Genomic DNA, 21,417 nt, shown 5'->3' with positions numbered 1-21,417 from the left:
GAACTGATATTGTCATAATTCTAATCTATATATATATATATACATATATATACATATATATACATAAACAGCAGACATGTTTCTAATATATATGCATATATATATATATATATATATATATGTGTGTGTGTGTGTGTGTGTGTGTGTGTGTGTGTATACATATATATATATATATATATATATATACATATTTATATTGTTATATATGTAAATATATATATATATATATATATATATATATATAAATATATAAATTTATACATATGTGTGTGTTTGTGTATGTGTGTGTGTGTATATATATATATATATATATATATATATATATACACACACACACACACACACACACACACACACACGCATACACATATTGTTTTTTCATTTTACAATGGTTTAACAGAATAGTCCAACTGGATACATGTCCATTTTCTGCGTAGGCCCTGGGACCAAACCTGCAAATAGACTATCTTACACAGGTTACACAAGAAGTTAGATGACATTAGAAAATATAAAACAAAGCGATTATGTACAATGGTTTAGTAGTGTTCTCCAGGAGGGACTCAGGTCTCATGGACAGACACAAATAAAAGCAAGAGACATAATTTCCCGGAATCTTAGGGCTAAGGTGCTGGGGCTTGAGTAGTGCTCACAGTCAATGTTTGGGTAGTTGAAGTCGCCCAATATAATGGTGTTTAGAGAGATCTTCATGTTCTCCAATGTTTTCAGGAAAGCAGAATGGGATTCCTGACTTTGAGACGGTGGTCTGTAGGATGCTATAAACTGAAAAGCAGTCTTGCCCACTGTTAGTTGCACATGGATGGTCTCCGATACTTCGTGCAATGCCACTAACCTGGAGGTGTGGATATCCTTGATAAATATGGATACTCCCCCTCTTTTTGTGGTTCGGTCCGGGTTGTGGGGCCGAAAAGCATGATATGAGGTATAGCCTGGTAGTGCTGGGGTGCTCTCTGGAGCCTTGAACCAGGTTTGTGTCACTTTGCAGATATCGATGTTTTCCATACTGAGGAGAGCTTCAAGTGCGTGCATCTTGAGGTTAAGACTTCTAGCATTTAGCAGCATTGCCCTTAGTTTATTGTTCCTTGTGCTGTCTATGGGGGTGGGTTTGACTTTTGAGCCTTGCCTAAAAAAGGCACTATGGGGGTGGCAAGAGCCTTTGCCAATATCCGAAAGCCCAGTGGTGACAGGTGCAAGCCGTCCCTAGCGAAGCAACGTGGCTTGTCGGGCATGTCATCCCAGGCTGACAGACACTGCATCCCCTTTGAATGACACCAAAATTTTAGCCAATTGTTAAAATCGATCATTTTGTCTTTGTACTGTGGCATCATTCTAGGTGAGGGTAAGATGCTGCTCAAGGTCAGGGTCATACCAGCCTGGGCTACATGATCAGAGAGCTCCTCTGTCTCTTTTCATGTAGTCCAGGGAGGTACGTCTCAGGTCATTCACACCAGCATGTACAATGACTGAGTCATATTTGTATTTGCTTTGGAGTGACCTGAGTGCTTGCATTATGTGTCAGATCCTAGCACCCGACAGGCAGCTCACCGTGACTTTATCTTTATTCAGCCTGGTGAGCGGGACGTCAGTGTGTCTGACAATAGAGTCACCTATAACAAGAGTATCAGGTGTGTTATTCAGCCTTAAGGGCTGTGGCTGGTTGGCACACTGACTTTGTGGGTTATGTGTTGTGTTTAATCCGGCACCCTATGTAATTTGCATCACTTTCTTCTGCTTTTGGTTCGTGCAGCTTGGATGTTGCATGCTTATAATGTAACCTTTTTTTTGGTATCATTCAGAACTATTCATTCTACATCATGACTAATACTTCATGTAGTACTCTAGAAAGGGCATATCGAATAATCATAGCTCGCAAATGACCATTGTTCATAGGTTCATAGGTGTTTACTACAGTAACGACCACAAGTGCCTTTTTAAGCTTAGCCATGCATCCCAAATCTCTGACAAGTTCTGTTAACCTTGATAAGTGTAAGCATGGTCCTGGTAGATGAACCATTTACAGGTTACCTGTGTCCATTAGAGACATAAGTGCCAAAGATGGATGAATTTGTGGTTTCCCATGCAATTGTCTCACACTCTGTAAATCTTGTAAACAGCGTTTCACTTGTACTGTGTGAATTTGTTAAAATTTGTCTGCACAATATTTTTACACTATGGGCAATGGTGCTAACGCTTTGTATTATTTGATATCTACTGTTAATTTTATTAGACTGCTATCTTTACTGTAAAGTGTTTCATGGAGCTCCCCCCCCCCGAGCCCACACTTAAAATGGGCTCTGTGGGGGCAATCAACTTCAACGGTAATCTAACTGGAAATAAAGAAATAAATAAATTTTACAAGTTGCTCATGAATTGGGTTTGTGAAGAACTGGGCTTCACATGGATGTGGAGCCTGATCCATAGATGGAGTAGTCTCTGGGATACATACCTGTCTCTGCAGCAGGTACTATTTATATCACAGGCAAGCTTTAAGTGTTTCGAACATGCAATTCTGGTACTGCGTATTTTGTCGATATGCAGGAAATTCATGAGAGTGGGGTCTGACAATGCCCTGTAGGCCAGACATAGATCTCCCCTATAAAAGCCTGTATGAGACATAATACAGCGCAAGGGTGTTGTATTCCAGAAAGTCCAGAGTGATGACCCGTATTTTTGAGGTATTCATCATAAATGTGCTCTGCATGTAAATCCAAGAGGACAGAAGATGCTAAATAATTACATATATTGTATTTTCATGCTAGTTGCTTCGGACAACCATTTCTATTCATAAGGGCAGTATTGAAAAACTGACCTTATTTTGGGGAAGTGGTTACACCAAAAGTGTAAGGCTTATGTAGATTTCTGAAACTAATAGGCTGAGAGGTATCACCATAATTGGGCCTTTAGAGAATTACTAAAACCAGTAGAACCCACCACAGCAACAAGCTGACAGGGACATATATGTGTGCCTTGTAATTCTGTACTGTGCTGACTAAAAAGTCTGTGACATTCTGGTTGTGTTACCTTCCTTACACCATTGCAACAGTAAGACTAATCATTCTCAAATGAATAATATGTACATAGGAATTAACTGGTCTGTTTAACATCTAAGTAAAAATAGGCAAAAAATATGCAACTGAGCAGTCACTTCAGGAATGATTCGGCAACCAAACAAATTGACATATGCAGTATGACCAGGGTGCTAGTCTGGACATGTATGGAAAAAGAACCTCAATGAGCAGTTAGAACCGTAAGTGAACATCATTCTGGACTGGATTATAAAATGAAACCAGTGTATTTATTACTTTTAGCACAAAACACATACAGCAAGGGTATTCTGTAATGTATCTAGTTACTTATGTATGTATGTGTTTATGCATGTATTTGACATTTGTTGAATCTGAAAGTGTGACTGGGTGGAATCCCATATACAGGGGATGCACAGGGAGAAAAGGTTCAGAGTCAGTTTTAATCGTTTTCATATACAAGGAAGTAAATAGAATAATGGCTAGTATATACATTGTACATATACTACATGAAACATAGTAGCATATTAATTACAGAGATTAGACATTACTAAGGAGACCACATAGATGAGACTACAGATCTTAACCAAAATATGATTTAGATCACTCTGATTCTGCTCGAGAGTTACTTAATTTTTTGTGTATTCACATGTACTTAGTACACATATCTTATTGTGCAGAGTTGAGAGGGGATTTTTAGGAGAGGGAAAGTGAGGTAGAAATGTTATGTCTTTATTAATAAAGTGAGGAGCATGGATAGGGAATAAGCAAAAAGAAGAAAAAAAAGTTAGGGTCTGTATAGTGATAACAGCACTGTGAGGTATAGGTAAAAGAGGCAAGAAATGTTCAATTTTGTAAAATAGTGCAGCAAGACAGTATCAGAGAATTGTGGCACCTATGTTATTACATTTAAAAAAATAAGGATTAATTTGATTAACCTGGTGAAGGACATGAGCAAAGCCATGCATTTTTCCATAGCTGCTGAAAGTAATGAAGAAGATACAGAGCAGTGTGTGCATGCCAAATGAAAGTATAAACATTATACAATGAAAAAACAACAGTAAGCCTTATAAGCACTACTTCTCTACATTTCAAAGAGAAGTTCCCCTGTAAGTATGGGCTGTAAATAAAAGCAGCACACACAGGAAACTGTTAGGCTTTCTGGAAGTGAGATTTACCCATCCCCCAGTGTACTGAAACCTGAGCTCAAAGAGTCAGAGCAGCTTGAATGTAAATATTAGGATCACATGACCTGACAGCTAAACCAAAACAAAGACAGTAGCAGAAAATCTTGACACTCTCCCTTTAAGAACCTACTTTGTAAGCATGTCAGTGATATTAAACTAAAGGATGTTAACAACCTATTTTGTAAGCATGCCAGTGATATTAAACTAAAGGATGTTAAGAACCTACTTTGTAAGCATGTCAGTGATATTAAACTAAAGGATGTTAAGAACCTACTTTGTAAGCATGTCAGTGATATTAAACTAAAGGATGTTCAGAACCTACTTTGTAAGCATGTCAGTGATATTAAACTAAAGTATGTTAAGAACCTACTTTGTAAGCATGTCAGTGATATTAAACTAAAGGATGTTAAGAACCTACTTTGTAAGCATGTCAGTGATATTAAACTAAAGGATGTTAAGAACTACTTTGTAAGCATGTCAGTGATATTAAACTAAAGGATGTTAAGAACCTACTTTGTAAGCATGTCAGTGATATTAAACTAAAGGATGTTAAGAACCTACTTTGTAAGCATGTCAGTGATATTAAATTAAACGATATTAACAATCTACTTTGTAAGCATGTCAGTGATATTAAACTAAAGGATGTTAAGAATCTACTTTGTAAGCATGTCAGTGATATTAAACTAAAGGATGTTAAGAACCTACTTTGTAAGCATGTCAGTGATATTAAACTAAAGGATGTTAAGAACCTACTTTGTAAGCATGTCAGTGATATTAAACTAAAGGATGTTAAGAACCTACTTTGTAAGCATGTAAGTGATATTAAACTAAAGGATGTTAAGAACCTACTTTGTAAGCACGTCAGTGATAATAAACTAAAGGATGTTAAGAACCTACTTTGTAAGCACATCAGTGATATTAAACTAAAGGATGTTAAGAACTTACTTTGTAAGCACGTCAGTGATATTAAACTAAAGGGTGTTAAGAACCTACTTTGTAAGCATGCCAGTGATATTAAACTAAAGGATGTTAAGAACCTACTTTGTAAGCATGTCAGTGATATTAAACTAAAGGATGTTAAGAACCTACTTTGTAAGCATGTCAGTGATATTAAACTAAAGGATGTTAAGAACCTACTTTGTAAGCATGTCAGTGATATTAAACTAAAGGATGTTAAGAACCTACTTTGTAAGCATGTCAGTGATATTAAACTAAAGGATGTTAAGAACCTACTTTGTAAGCATGTCAGTGATATTAAACTAAAGGATGTTAAGAACCTACTTTGTAAGCATGTCAGTGATATTAAACTAAAGGATGTTAAGAACCTACTTTGTAAGCATGTCAGTGATATTAAACTAAAGGAGAACCTACTTTGTAAGCATGTCAGTGATATTAAACTAAAGGATGTTAAGAACCTACTTTGTAAGCATGTAAGTGATATTAAACTAAAGGATGTTAAGAACCTACTTTGTAAGCACGTCAGTGATATTAAACTAAAGGATGTTAAGAACCTACTTTGTAAGCACATCAGTGATATTAAACTAAAGGATGTTAAGAACTTACTTTGTAAGCACGTCAGTGATATTAAACTAAAGGATGTTAAGAACCTACTTTGTAAGCATGTCAGTGATATTAAACTAAAGGATGTTAACAACCTACTTTGTAAGCATGCCAGTGATATTAAACTAACGGATGTTAAGAACCTACTTTGTAAGCATGTCAGTGATATTAAACTAACGGATGTTAAGAACCTACTTTGTAAGCATGTCAGTGATATTAAACTAAAGGATGTTAAGAACCTACTTTGTAAGCATGTCAGTGATATTAAACTAAAGGATGTTAAGAACCTACTTTGTAAGCATGTCAGTGATATTAAACTAAAGGATGTTAAGAACCTACTTTGTAAGCAGGTCAGTGATATTAAACTAAAGGATGTTAAGAACCTAGTTTGTAAGCATGTCAGTGATATTATACTAAAGGATGTTAAGAACCTACTTTGTAAGCATGTCAGTGATATTAAACTAAAGGATGTTAAGAACCTACTTTGTAAGCATGTCAGTGATATTAAACTAAAGGATGTTAACAACCTACTTTGTAAGCATGTCAGTGATATTAAACTAAAGGATATTAAGAACCTACTTTGTAAGCATGTCAGTGATATTAAACTAAAGGATGTTAAGAACCTACTTTGTAAGCATGTCAGTGATATTAAACTAAAGGATGTTAAGAACCTACTTTGTAAGCATGTCAGTGGTATTAAACTAAAGGATGTTAAGAACCTACTTTGTAAGCATGTCAGTGATATTAAACTAAAGGATGTTAAGAAACTACTTTGTAAGCAGGTCAGTGATATTAAACTAAAGGATGTTAAGAACCTACTTTGTAAGCATGTCAGTGATATTAAACTAAAGGATGTTAAGAACCTACTTTGTAAGCATGTCAGTGATATTAAACTAAAGGATGTTAAGAACCTACTTTGTAAGCATGTCAGTGATATTAAACTAAAGGATATTAACAACCTACTTTGTAAGCATGCCAGTGATATTAAACTAACGGATGTTAAGAACCTACTTTGTAAGCATGTAAGTGATATTAAACTAAAGGATGTTAAGAACCTACTTTGTAAGCACGTCAGTGATATTAAACTAAAGGATGTTAAGAACCTACTTTGTAAGCACATCAGTGATATTAAACTAAAGGATGTTAAGAACTTACTTTGTAAGCACGTCAGTGATATTAAACTAAAGGATGTTAAGAACCTACTTTGTAAGCATGCCAGTGATATTAAACTAAAGGATGTTAAGAACCTACTTTGTAAGCATGTCAGTGATATTAAACTAAAGGATGTTAAGAACCTACTTTGTAAGCATGTCAGTGATATTAAACTAAAGGATGTTAAGAACCTACTTTGTAAGCATGTCAGTGATATTAAACTAAAGGATGTTAAGAACCTACTTTGTAAGCATGTCAGTGATATTAAACTAAAGGATGTTAAGAACCTACTTTGTAAGCATGTCAGTGATATTAAACTAAAGGATGTTAAGAACCTACTTTGTAAGCATGTCAGTGATATTAAACTAAAGGATGTTAAGAACCTACTTTGTAAGCATGTCAGTGATATTAAACTAAAGGATGTTAAGAACCTACTTTGTAAGCATGTCAGTGATATTAAACTAAAGGATGTTAAGAACCTACTTTGTAAGCATGTCAGTGATATTAAACTAAAGGATGTTAAGAACCTACTTTGTAAGCATGTCAGTGATATTAAACTAAAGGATGTTAAGAACCTACTTTGTAAGCACATCAGTGATATTAAACTAAAGGATGTTAAGAACTTACTTTGTAAGCATGTCAGTGATATTAAACTAAAGGATGTTAAGAACCTACTTTGTAAAAGGATGTTAAGAACCTACTTTGTAAGCATGTCAGTGATATTAAACTAAAGGATGTTAAGAACCTACTTTGTAAGCATGTCAGTGATATTAAACTAAAGGATGTTAAGAACCTACTTTGTAAGCATGTCAGTGATATTAAACTAAAGGATGTTAACAACCTACTTTGTAAGCATGCCAGTGATATTAAACTAAAGGATGTTAAGAACCTACTTTGTAAGCATGTCAGTGATATTAAACTAAAGGATGTTAAGAACCTACTTTGTAAGCATGTCAGTGATATTAAACTAAAGGATGTTAAGAACCTACTTTGTAAGCATGTCAGTGATATTAAACTAAAGGATGTTAAGAACCTACTTTGTAAGCATGTCAGTGATATTAAACTAAAGGATGTTAAGAACCTACTTTGTAAGCATGTCAGTGATATTAAACTAAAGGATGTTAAGAACCTACTTTGTAAGCATGTCAGTGATATTAAACTAAAGGATGTTAAGAACCTACTTTGTAAGCATGTCAGTGATATTAAACTAAAGGATGTTAAGAACCTACTTTGTAAGCATGTCAGTGATATTAAACTAAAGGATGTTAACAACCTACTTTGTAAGCATGTCAGTGATATTAAACTAAAGGATATTAAGAACCTACTTTGTAAGCATGTCAGTGATATTAAACTAAAGGATGTTAAGAACCTACTTTGTAAGCATGTCAGTGATATTAAACTAAAGGATGTTAAGAACCTACTTTGTAAGCATGTCAGTGATATTAAACTAAAGGATGTTAAGAACCTACTTTGTAAGCATGTCAGTGATATTAAACTAAAGGATGTTAAGAAACTACTTTGTAAGCAGGTCAGTGATATTAAACTAAAGGATGTTAAGAACCTACTTTGTAAGCATGTCAGTGATATTAAACTAAAGGATGTTAAGAACCTACTTTGTAAGCATGTCAGTGATATTAAACTAAAGGATGTTAAGAACCTACTTTGTAAGCATGTCAGTGATTTTAAACTAAAGGATGTTAACAACCTACTTTGTAAGCATGCCAGTGATATTAAACTAACGGATGTTAAGAACCTACTTTATAAGCATGTCAGTGATATTAAACTAAAGGATGTTAACAACCTACTTTGTAAGCATGTCAGTGATATTAAACTAAAGGATGTTAAGAACCTACTTTGTAAGCATGTCAGTGATATTAAACTAAAGGATGTTAAGAACCTACTTTGTAAGCATGTCAGTGATATTAAACTAAAGGATGTTAACCTACTTTGTAAGCATGTCAGTGATATTAAACTAAAGGATGTTAAGAACCTACTTTGTAAGCATGTCAGTGATATTAAACTAATGGATGTTAAGAACCTACTTTGTAAGCATGTCAGTGATATTAAACTAAAGGATGTTAAGAACCTACTTTGTAAGCACGTCAGTGATATTAAACTAAAGGATGTTAAGAACCTACTTTGTAAGCATGTCAGTGATATTAAACTAAAGGATGTTAAGAACCTACTTTGTAAAAATGTCAGTGATATTAAACTAAAGGATGTTAAGAACCTACTTTGTAAGCATGTCAGTGATATTAAACTAAAGGATATTAACAACCTACTTTGTAAGCATGTCAGTGATATTAAACTAAAGGATGTTAAGAACCTACTTTGTAAGCATGTCAGTGATATTAAACTAAAGGATGTTAAGAACCTGCTTTGTAAGCATGTCAGTGATATTAAACTAAAGGATGTTAAGAACCTACTTTGTAAGCATGTCAGTGATATTAAACTAAAGGATGTCAAGAACCTACTTTGTAAGCATGTCAGTGATATTAAACTAAAGGATGTTAAGAACCTACTTTGTAAGCATGTCAGTGATATTAAACTAAAGGATGTTAAGAACCTACTTTGTAAGCATGTCAGTGATATTAAACTAAAGGATGTTAAGAACCTACTTTGTAAGCATGTCAGTGATATTAAACTAAAGGATGTTAAGAACCTACTTTGTAAGCATGTCAGTGATATTAAACTAAAGGATGTTAAGAACCTACTTTGTAAGCATGTCAGTGATATTAAACTAAAGGATGTTAAGAACCTACTTTGTAAGCATGTCAGTGATATTAAACTAAAGGATGTTAAGAACCTACTTTGTAAGCATGTCAGTGATATTAAACTAAAGGATATTAACAACCTACTTTGTAAGCATGTCAGTGATATTAAACTAAAGGATGTTAAGAACCTACTTTGTAAGCATGTCAGTGATATTAAACTAAAGGATGTTAAGAACCTACTTTGTAAGCATGTCAATGATATTAAACTAAAGGATGTTAAGAACTACTTTGTAAGCATGTCCGTGATATTAAACTAAAGGATGTTAAGAACCTACTTTGTAAGCATGTCAGTGATATTAAACTAAAGGATGTTAACAACCTACTTTGTAAGCAGGTCAGTGATATTAAACTAAAGGATGTTAAGAACCTACTTTGTAAGCATGTCAGTGATATTAAACTAAAGGATGTTAAGAACCTACTTTGTAAGCATGTCAGTGATATTAAACTAAAGGATGTTAAGAACCTACTTTGTAAGCATGTCAGTGATATTAAACTAAAGGATGTTAAGAACCTACTTTGTAAGCATGTCAGTGATATTAAACTAAAGGATATTAAGAACCTACTTTGTAAGCATGTCAGTGATATTAAACTAAAGGATGTTAACAACCTACTTTGTAAGCATGTCAGTGATATTAAACTAAAGGATGTTAAGAACCTACTTTGTAAGCATGTCAGTGATATTAAACTAAAGGATGATAACAACCTACTTTGTAAGCATGTCAGTGATATTAAACTAAAGGATGTTAAGAACCTACTTTGTAAGCATGTCAGTGATACTAAACTAAAGGATGTTAAGAACCTACTTTGTAAGCATGTCAGTGATATTAAACTAAAGGATATTAAGAACCTACTTTGTAAGCATGTCAGTGATATTAAACTAAAGGATGTTAACAACCTACTTTGTAAGCATGTCAGTGATATTAAACTAAAGGATGTTAAGAACCTACTTTGTAAGCATGTCAGTGATACTAAACTAAAGGATGTTAAGAACCTACTTTGTAAGCATGTCAGTGATATTAAACTAAAGGATGATAACAACCTACTTTGTAAGCATGTCAGTGATATTAAACTAAAGGATGTTAAGAACCTACTTTGTAAGTATGTAATAGACAACCCAATGCACATGTTTCAGTTTATGGCCCTACATTACAAGAGGACGTGACATGCTGAAAACAGAAACTTGGGAAATGAACTGGATTGCTGCCTTTCAAGCATATACATATCCAGGTCTGAACACTAATTTATCCATAAAACCGGCCCTTAAAGGGAGGAAGCTGAAACGGAGAGCTAAATCTTCCTAGAATCTGTGACTGGTTGACATCTAATTTGCTCATATAAGAAGGTATGTCTGTTTGTTATCAGATTGGCCATTCCTATTAGGCATTGCTGATAATATATGCTTTATTGATAATATTACTTAGGATATGTTAAGACACAAAATCTAAATAGAAGACTTCCTGGATTATTATGCTGTACTTCATTTAGTTAAGAAGACGACCTTCTGGATCATTACGTTGTAGTTTATTCCCACAAATAAGTTTGTTTTGTAACATGTACTCATCTTTTATATTCTTGTGATTATTTAAAGCATCAAAGGAATATATCCTTAGCGAAGATTTCTCAACAAGAAGACTATTAGAATGGAAGGCATAATTCGTGTGGCTGTTTTTTATACAATGATGACATAGTTTTATCAGGAAGTTAAAAATATGGGAAGCAATGATTGCGTAATCTCACACCGTGATTTGTTAAAATATGAAAGCTCTACAAGAAATCCAGTAAATAATATAGGTGCTATAACATCATGTTTTTGGTGAAAAGAAGCAATGATTCGGTTGCATCAGCTTGATTTTGGATCTCCATGGTCACGAAGCTAAAATGGAAGGTTGAATATCTCCCAATGTGAAACTGGTTAATTTTTGAAGCTGGAGGATTTGATTTGCCTCCATGGAAAGGCTTGAAGTTATTTCACTGGCCTTAGCCTCGCTGCAGCTGAAGCGACTAACCTGAACTGCTTTCATAGTCATTTCCATTATTATGATTAATTGGGAATATGAGCAGTAGCGAGCCACTGTGCTATAGACTGTGATATCTAAAATATTCAATTATTTATATGTAAACTAATTCGATCCTGGTTCTTTATGGTCACGAAGCTACAATGGAAGGTTGAACATCCCCCAATTTATGATTGGGTAATTTTTGAAGCTGGTGGATTTGATTTGCCTTCATGGAAAGGCTTGTTGAATCAAAGTCATTTGATTGGCCTAAGCTCTGTTGCAGTTTTAAGTGACAAACTTGAACTGCTTTACAGCTGTTTCTGTTGCAATGATCGACTGAGTAGCAGCTAGCCACTGTATTACAGACTGATTGTGACATCTAATTATTTATTTATTTGACATGAGAAAGAAGATATATACACGGTTTTGTCTTCAGATTTTCTTGTTGTTAATTTACATTTAAATGGATGTTCTTGCTGATGGACATGATTTGTGATGGGTGTATCTGCTTCCAAACGACCCACTGGCTTATCTAAGATATATGTGCTGTGTTTTTAAAAAAAGATAGTAGATCTGAAGAAGGACTTGGTCTAAGTCCAAAAGCGCTTATTTCCTCAATGGTTTTATCGAAGGATTTTTAATAAAGAATCCTATATGGTTTTATATGCTGTGACGTTTGCCGTGGTAGTCACTATTGCTTTGGGTTTTCTCTCTCCCTCTCTCTCCCTATGTGTATACACACACACATACATATATATATATATATATATATATATATATATATATATATATATATATATATATAGTTCCCCTTCACAAGATCGAATGGATGGAAGCTCGAAATTCATAATCTCGAGACCAGAATCTCGAGTTTTCAGTAACTCGAAATTGTGAAGGGAAGAAAATGAAAAGAAAAAACAGTTCCCTTACATGTTTGCAGGGGGCAGAGCCCCCCTGCACTCTCCCTGCTTAAATATATGAGCTTCGTGACCACACTATAGCGGAGGAACGGAAATCCTCCCGTTGTGTGCTTCTGCATACAGCGCGGAACGGGAGATTTCCCTCATCCCCGCTGTAGTGCGATCTCAGAGTTGGTATATTTAAGTAGGGGGGGGTGTGGGGGGTGCAGGGGGGTTTGCACCCCTGCAAAAACATTGTAAAGACATTCTTGCAATGTCTTTTCCGTACCCTTAAGAATTTCGAGTTGCTGAAAATTCGATCTTCTGGGTTCGGTCATCTGACGTTCAAGTTTTTAGCAATTTGAGATTCTAAAGGGGAACTACATTTTATATATATATATATATATATATATATATATATAGTCGCATATATGTTATGGTATTTGCACACGGGTCAAGCACAACATTTTACGTGTATAATGTCGCTGGTTATGCATACATACTTCATACACTACTTGTATATATTACCATTACCACACCCGTTCCCTTTCCTGCCATTCTCTAAGGTACTTTGTGTTTTACTTCAAAAACAGGTTGAATCAGAAACACTCACAAAATGCTTCCTTATAATAAAATCTACTCCTGCAATCAAACAGAAGCACTTGATTATAACCCTGAGGGATGAGAATATTTTCTAGGTTTGCCATCCCTGACCACACATACATGTTCTTTTGAGTCCTGCTTCCTTCCCTTCTCACTTCAGTAGTATTAACTAGTCTCCCATTAAATCCTCCACATGGGTGTCACCTAATAGGATACAGTCAACTGTCTTCTGCAATCAACTGCTCTATTTCTATACCCTTCTTTTATGTACAACAGATAGAGCTATGTGTTGACTACTCCACACGACCAGCTACTCTCGTGTGCCACACTTTTAAATATAAACTCATTCACTTTCTTTCCATGTCCTCTATAAAAAGGTTCTCATGAGTCCATAAGGAACTACCTACTTATCAAACCTGAACAGTGATGAATGAATAAGCAAATCAAGCAGCTTTCCACAGATTACAGTCACCATCACTCATCAAAGCAGACAGCAAGCCAAGGGAAATGCTTCAGCTGGCTTTTAGTTTGTCAGCATCTCAGGAGACATTTTATCTTACCGTCACAACCTTCCACAGATTACAATCATCATCACTCATCAAAGCAGGCAGCAGACAAGCGAAATGCTTCAGCTGGCTTTTAGTCTGTCAGCATCTCAAGAGACATTTTATCTTACTGTCACAACCTTCCACAGATTACAATCACCATCACTCATCAAAGCAGGCCAAGGGACATGCTTCAGCTGGCTTTTAGTTTGTCAGCATCTCAAGAGACATTTTATCTTACTGTCACAACCTTCCACAGATTACAATCACCATCACTCATCAGAGCAGACAGCAGGCCAAGGGAAATGCTTCAGATGGCTTTTAGTTTGTCAGCATCTCAAGAGACATTTTATCTTACTGTCACAACCTTCCAGAGATTACAGTCATCATCACTCATCAAAGCAAGCAGCAGGCCAAGCGAAATGCTTCAGCTGGCTTTTAGTTTGTCAGCATCTCAGGAGACATTTTAACTTACTGTCACAACCTTACACAGATTACAATCATCATCACTCATCAAAGCAGGCCAAGGGACATGCTTCAGCTGGCTTTTAGTTTGTCAGCATCTCAAGAGACATTTTATCTTACTGTTACAACCTTCCAGAGATTACAATCATCATCACTCATCAAAGCAGGCAGTAGCCAAGCGAAATGCTTCAGCTGGCTTTTAGTCTGTCAACATCTCAAGAGATTTTAACTTACTGTCACAACCTTCCACAGATTACAATCACCATCACTCATCAAAGCAGGCCAAGGGACATGCTTCAGCTGGCTTTTAGTTTGTCAGCATCTCAAGAGACATTTTATCTTACTGTCACAACCTTCCACAGATTACAATCACCATCACTCATCAGAGCAGACAGCAGGCCAAGGGAAATGCTTCAGCTGGCTTTTAGTTTGTCAGCATCTCAAGAGACATTTTATCTTACTGTCACAACCTTCCAGAGATTACAGTCATCATCACTCATCAAAGCAGGCAGCAGGCCAAGCGAAATGCTTCAGCTGGCATTTAGTCTGTCAGCATCTCAAGAGATTTTAACTTACTGTCACAACCTTCCACAGATTACAATCACCATCACTCATCAAAGCAGGCCAAGGGACATGCTTAGCTGGCTTTTAGTTTGTCAGCATCTCAAGAGACATTTTAACTTACTGTCACAACCTTCCACAGATTACAATCATCATCACTCATCAAAGCAGGCAGCAGGCCAAGCGAAATGCTTCAGCTGGCGTTTAGTCTGTCAGCATCTCAAGAGATTTTAACTTACCGTCACAACCTTCTACAGATTACAATCATCATCACTCATCAAAGCAGGCCAAGGGACATGCTTCAGCTGGCTTTTAGTTTGTCAGCATCTCAAAAGACATTTTAACTTACTGTCACAACCTTCCACAGATTACAATCACCATCACTCATCAAAGCAGACAACAGGCCAAGGGAAATGCTTCAGCTGACTTTTAGTCTGTCAGCATCTCAAGAGATTTTAACTTACTGTCACAACCTTCCACAGATTACAATCACCATCACTCATCAAAGCAGGTCAAGGGACATGCTTAGCTGGCTTTTAGTTTGTCAGCATCTCATGAGACATTTTAACTTACTGTCACAACCTTCCACAGATTACAATCATCACCACTCATCAAAGCAGGCAGTAGGCCAAGGGAAATGCTTCAGCTGGCTTTTAGTTTGTCAGCATCGCAAGAGACATTTTATCTTACTGTCAAAACCTTCCATAGATTACAATCATCATCACTCATCAAAGCAGACAGCAGGCCAAGGGAAATGCTTCAGCTGGCTTTTAGTTTGTCAACATCTCAAGAGACATTTTATCTTACTGTCACAACACATTTTTTTCATACACTTGCATTAAATTTTCAACACAATATTTTGGAAGCACACCACCTTATAAACAGTTTTAGGAGCATTATATAATTCTATCAAACACTGATTGATTCATTGATGATGTGAAATACATACCATAGGAGCATAAAGTAAATGTTTGCAAAACAAATCCAGCCATCTGCAGTAGCAGGTCGATTTACAGCTGCAACTCCAGTGATGCACACTTTGGAATCAACACAAGTAGCTGGGCAGCTGACAGTGGATACAGACATGGGAATGGACACCAGTAGTAGGGCAGCTGACAGTGGACACAGATGTGGAAATGGACACCAAGTAGTTAGGTAGCTAGCAGTGGATACAGACATAGGAATGGACATCAAGTATTAGGGCAGCTGACAGTGGATACACATGTGGGAGTGGACACCAAGTAGTTGGGTAGCTGGCAGTGGATACAGACGTGGGAATGGACACACGTAGTTGGGCAGCTGACAGTGGCCAGAGATATGGGAATGAACACCAGCAATCAAGCAGATGACAGTGGATACAGACTTGGGAACAGACACCAGTAGTAAGGCAGCTGACAGTGGATACAGATATGGGAATGGACACCAGTAGTAGGCAGCTGACAGTGGATACAGACATGGGAATGGACACCAGTAGTAGGGCATCTGACAGTGGATACAGATGTGGAAATGGACACCAAGTAGTTAGGTAGCTAGCAGTGGATACAGACATGGGAATGGACATCAAGTATTAGGGCAGCTGATAGTGGATACAGATGTGGGAATGGACACCAAGTAGTTGGGTAGCTGGCAGTGGATACAGACATGGGAATGGACACACATACCTGGGCAGCTGACAGTGGATACAGATATAGGAATGGACACCAGCAATCAAGCAGCTGACAGTGGATACAGACTTGGGAACAGACACCAGTAGTAAGGCAGCTGACAGTGGATACAGATATGGGAATGGACACCAGTAGTACGCAGCTGACAGTGGATACAGATACGGGAATGGACACCAGTAGTAGGCAGCTGACAGTGGATACAGACTTGGTAACAGACACCAGTAGTAAGGCAGCTGACAGTGGATACAGGTATAAGAATGGACACCAGTAGTAGGGCAGCTGACAGTGGATACAGAAGTGGGAATGGACACCAAGCAGTTGGATAGCTGGCAGTGGACACAGACATGGGAATGGACAGAAATAGTTTGGCAGCTGACAGTGAACACAGATAGGGGAATGGACACCAGTAGTAGGGCAGCTGACAGTGGATACAGATGTGGGAATGGACACCAAGCAATTAGGTAGCTGGCAGTGGATACAGACTTACGAATGGACACCAGTAATCAGGCAGCTGACAGTGGATACAGACATGGGAATGGACACCAAGTACAAGGGCAGCTGATAGTGGATACAGATGTGGGAATGGACACCAAGGATTTGGGTAGCTGGCAGTGGATACAGACATGGGAATGGACACCACCACTCAAGCAGCTGACAGTGGATCAGACTTAGGAATGAACACCAGTAATCAGGCAGCTGACAGTGGATACAAATATGGGAATGGACACCAGTAGTAGGGCAGCTGACAGTGGATACAGACATAGGAATGGACACCAGTAATCAGGTAGCTGACAGTGACTACAGATGCAGGAACAAGCACCAGCAGTAGGGCAGCTGACAGTGGATACAGACAAGGGAATGGACACCAAGCAGTTGGGTATCTGGCAGTGGATACAGACAAGGGAATGGACACCAAGCACTAGGGCAGCTGACAGTGGATACAGACATGGAAATGGACACCAGTAGTAGGGCAGCTGACAGTGGATACAGGCCTAGGAATGGACACCAGTAGTAGGGGCAGCTGACAGTGGACAGAGACTTGGGAATGGACACCAGCAGTAGGGCAGCTGACAGTGGATACAGACGTGGGAATGGACACCAAGCACTAGGGCAGCTGACAGTGGATACAGACAAGGGAATGGACACCAAGTAGTTGGGTAGCCGGCAGTGGATACAGACATGGGAATGGACACCAAGCACTAGGGCAGCTGACAGTGGATACAGATGTGGGAATGGACACCAAGTAGTTGGGTAGCTGGCAGTGGATACAGACATGGGAATGGACACCAAGCACTAGGGCAGCTGACAGTGGATACAGATGTGGGAATGGACACCAAGTAGTTGGGTAGCTGGCAGAGGATACAGACGTGGGAATGCATACAAGTAGTTGGGCTGCTGACAGTGGAAAAAGACATGGAAATGGACACTAGTAGTAGGGCAACTGACAGTGGACAGAGACTTTGGAATAGACACCAGTAATCAGGTAGCTGGCAGTGGATACAGACATGGAAATGGACATGAAGTAGTTGAGTAGCTGCCAGTGGATACAGACATAGGAATGGACACCAAGCACTAGGGCAGCTGACAGTGGATACAGACAAGGGAATGGACACCAAGTAGTTGGGCAGCTGGCAGTGGATACAAACATGGGAATGGTCACCAAGCAGTTGGGCAGCTGACAGTGGATACAGATATGGGAATGGATACCAGTAATCAGGCAGCTGACATTGGATACACACTTAGGAATGGACACCAGTAATCAGGCAGCTGACAGTGACTACAGATGCAGGAACAAACACTAGTAGTAGGCAGCTGACAGTGGATACAGACATGGAAATGGACACCAGTAGTAGGGCAGCTGACAGTGGATACAGGCCTAGGAATGGACACCAGTAGTAGGGGCAGCTGACAGTGGACAGAGACTTGGGAATGGACACCAGTAGTCAGGCAGCTGACAGTGGATACAGACATGGGAATGGACACCAGCAGTAGGGCAGCTGACAGTGGATACAGACGTGGAAATGGACACCAAGTAGTTGGGTAGCTGGCAGTGGATACAGACATGGGAATGGACACCAAGCACTAGGGCAGCTGACAGTGGATACAGATGTGGGAATGGACACCAAGTAGTTGGGTAGCTGGCAGTGGATACAGACATGGGAATGCACACAAGTAGTTTGGCAGCTGACAGTGGAAAAAGACATGGAAATGGACACCAGTGGAAGGGCAGCTGACAGTGGACAAAGACTTGGGAATGGACACCAGTAGTCGGGCAGCTGACAGTGGATACAGACATAGGAATGGACACCAGTAGTCAGGCAGCTGACAAATGGATACAGACATGGAAATGGACACCAGTAGCAGGGCAGTTGACAGTGGACAGAGACTTGGGAATGGACACCAGTAGTCGGGCAGCTGACAGTGGACACAGACATGGGAAGGGACACCAATAGTAGGACAGTTGACAGTGGCCACAGACATGGGAACTGACACCAATAGTAGGGCAGCAGACAGTATAGGGGAAGAAGTGACAAAGCTGCTTTCTCCATCTGGGGCAGTTGTCTGCTGCTTTTCAGCCTTATCAGAGGCCTCTCACTACAGCCATTCCATATGCACAGACTGAGTGAATGGACCTGATACAATGGGCAGATGTGGAAACCACTGTGTGCTATACCCTTCTACCATGCAGATCTCAACACTCACTAATTGAGATAATGTTCCTGAAATCTCTGGGCTACACACTCAAAGCCTGTTTGACCATCTGGTAGAGAAGAGAGCAAGAAGTGGTCAACAGAAAGGTTGCTCAGGTAGACTGAAAGGAGAAGGGCAGCAGCATAGATACCCCAAAAATGTCTGCAGAAGTATGTATGTTTGCATGTAAGTACATACGCATGTATGTTAAGTGTATGTATATATGTATGCATGCATGTAGGTATATGTATGTATGTATACATGTAGATATGTATTATGTATTTATTTATGTATTTAAGCATGCACTGGTTATCAATCAGACGGCACAGTGATACACTGAGTGTCATTGTTTCTTCACAGCAAGATGTCCTCCATTTTGATTAACAGGTGCAGTGCCTTTCTGTATGGAATCTGAAAATCCTGTATATAAGTATGCATGTAGATATATATATGTATGTATTATGCATATATTATGTATGTATGAATGTAAGCACGCATGCATGTATGTGTATGTATGTAAGCATGTACTGGTTATCAATCAGATGGCACGGTAATGCACTGACAGCCACTGTTTCTTCACAGCAACATGTCCTCCATTTTGATTACCAGGTAGAGTGCCTTCTGTATGGAATTTAAATATCCTTTCAGTGTCCATGTGGGGTTTTCCCTAAATACTCCATGTTCCCTCCGACTCCCAGAGACATGCAGTAGGTTGACTACTGATGGTCCAAATTACCTGTAGATGTGCATGCGTTTTCTGTTGCACACCTGTATCATGAGCAGAATTCAGTGTCTTGCACCAAATGGGTGACAGAGTAAGCGATAGAGACCCAGTAAGATAAAGTGGGTCATCCGAAGATGGATGGACAGATAAAAATCCATGCCCATATTTCACACTCATAAACAGGGTTCACCAATGGAGTGATAACTTGTGTACAAAATGGTGCAGGGGAGACTGTGCACTAGACAGCATGGTGGAGTGCACTGGTAGAAAAACCTGAGAGAACATGACTGGTAATGAAGCAATATGAAACGTGCAAAAAATGTTAAGTGTCAGGACTGTTCTGACATCCATGAATGCAGAATGTTTTGAATTCTAACTTTAAATACAAATACTTTTTCAAATAATATGATTTGAGATGGAGTTTTTTCACATCACATTTAAAAATTTACATTTGCATTTAACAGAAGGCAATGTCTCCCATCTATGAAAACACAACAGAAACCATTAAACACTGACAAATGATGTCTGTGATACAGTAATGAAATGCAGATGGTATAAAGTACCTGATTATCTTGTTTCAGAATGACTGCAGGCTTCTGAGCTAGTGGTGGTTTCTTTAAGATGCCAGGTTTTTGAGCAGACACTGTTTTTTCTACTTCATCAGTAACTCCGTCATATATGCCAGCCATTGCATAATGCTTCTTTCTCAGCTCCCCAAGATGAAGTCTCTCTTGTTCCAGTTTACTTTCTAGTTCTAGTACCTTCACCTACAATGCAAAATCAGAAAACCTGTATGTAGATGGGAAGCATGTCAACACCCTTCACTTTGCTCGATTAAGCTATCATTCCCACTTAAAGATCACATAGATAGCTCACTTTCTAAATGAGACTTGTCCTGGTTTATTGTAAACAATATATATTATAACTGTATATGCACTTTACACTTTCATTAGCTGATAATGGCATTGTACAGATGTGTACTTTCATTGTATTCTTGATATCTCTCACTAAAATATAAATCTTTGCATTCCAGTGTTGAGACTGAAATTGGTCACTTGTCAACAGTGCTGTACTCCCATAACACATTTGGATTCACAATTAAACAAGGCAAACAAGCTAGTACTCTAACTCTAAATAAGATCATCAGTTCAGAATACAGGATGTCTGTTGTTTTTTACTTCTTGTTATAACTGTTAAGATTAAGTAAATTGTTGAGAAATCTTACAAAATGAGTTGACAAAAATATATTTAGAGATATTGTGCAGCAGCATCCATTTTAGCATCATACAAGGTGCTATTGGTACTAAGAAGCTAACCTAAAATCAAACTGATTTACTGACAGGTTTATAACAGCAGCACTTATGGCACCTTAAAGACATTAAAAATCTAAAGACTACCCCCTCATACAAGGAAATGTGCTCTCTGCAGCCTTATCTTTTTTCCTTTTTTGCTGATTTTATTTAGGATCATTTAACTCCACCCATCCCAACTAACCCTTCCCTTCCATTCTCAAAACCTGCAACAACCAGTTAGTACTCCACATCACAATGGGGG

General features: G+C 38.1%; 1 protein-coding gene across 2 annotated transcripts in view; it reads right to left on the bottom strand.

Moving 5' to 3' along the window:
- Positions 1-21,417, bottom strand: part of HIP1R (huntingtin interacting protein 1 related) — a 2,955,354-nt gene that overhangs the window by 140,589 nt on the left and 2,793,348 nt on the right. For both annotated transcript variants that reach the window (XM_044068914.1, XM_044068915.1), the window contains exon 31: positions 20,427-20,630. In XM_044068914.1, coding sequence (XP_043924849.1) covers positions 20,427-20,630 — 204 coding nt within the window. The remainder of the gene's footprint in view (positions 1-20,426; positions 20,631-21,417) is intronic.

Source organism: Protopterus annectens, chromosome 4.part0 (assembly GCF_019279795.1).
Source record: "Protopterus annectens isolate FY-2018-M chromosome 4.part0, PAN1.0, whole genome shotgun sequence".
NCBI classification, from domain to species: Eukaryota; Metazoa; Chordata; order Ceratodontiformes; family Protopteridae; genus Protopterus; species Protopterus annectens.
The sequence above is the reverse complement of the archived record's forward strand: the minus strand, read 5'-3'. Positions and strand labels throughout refer to the sequence as shown.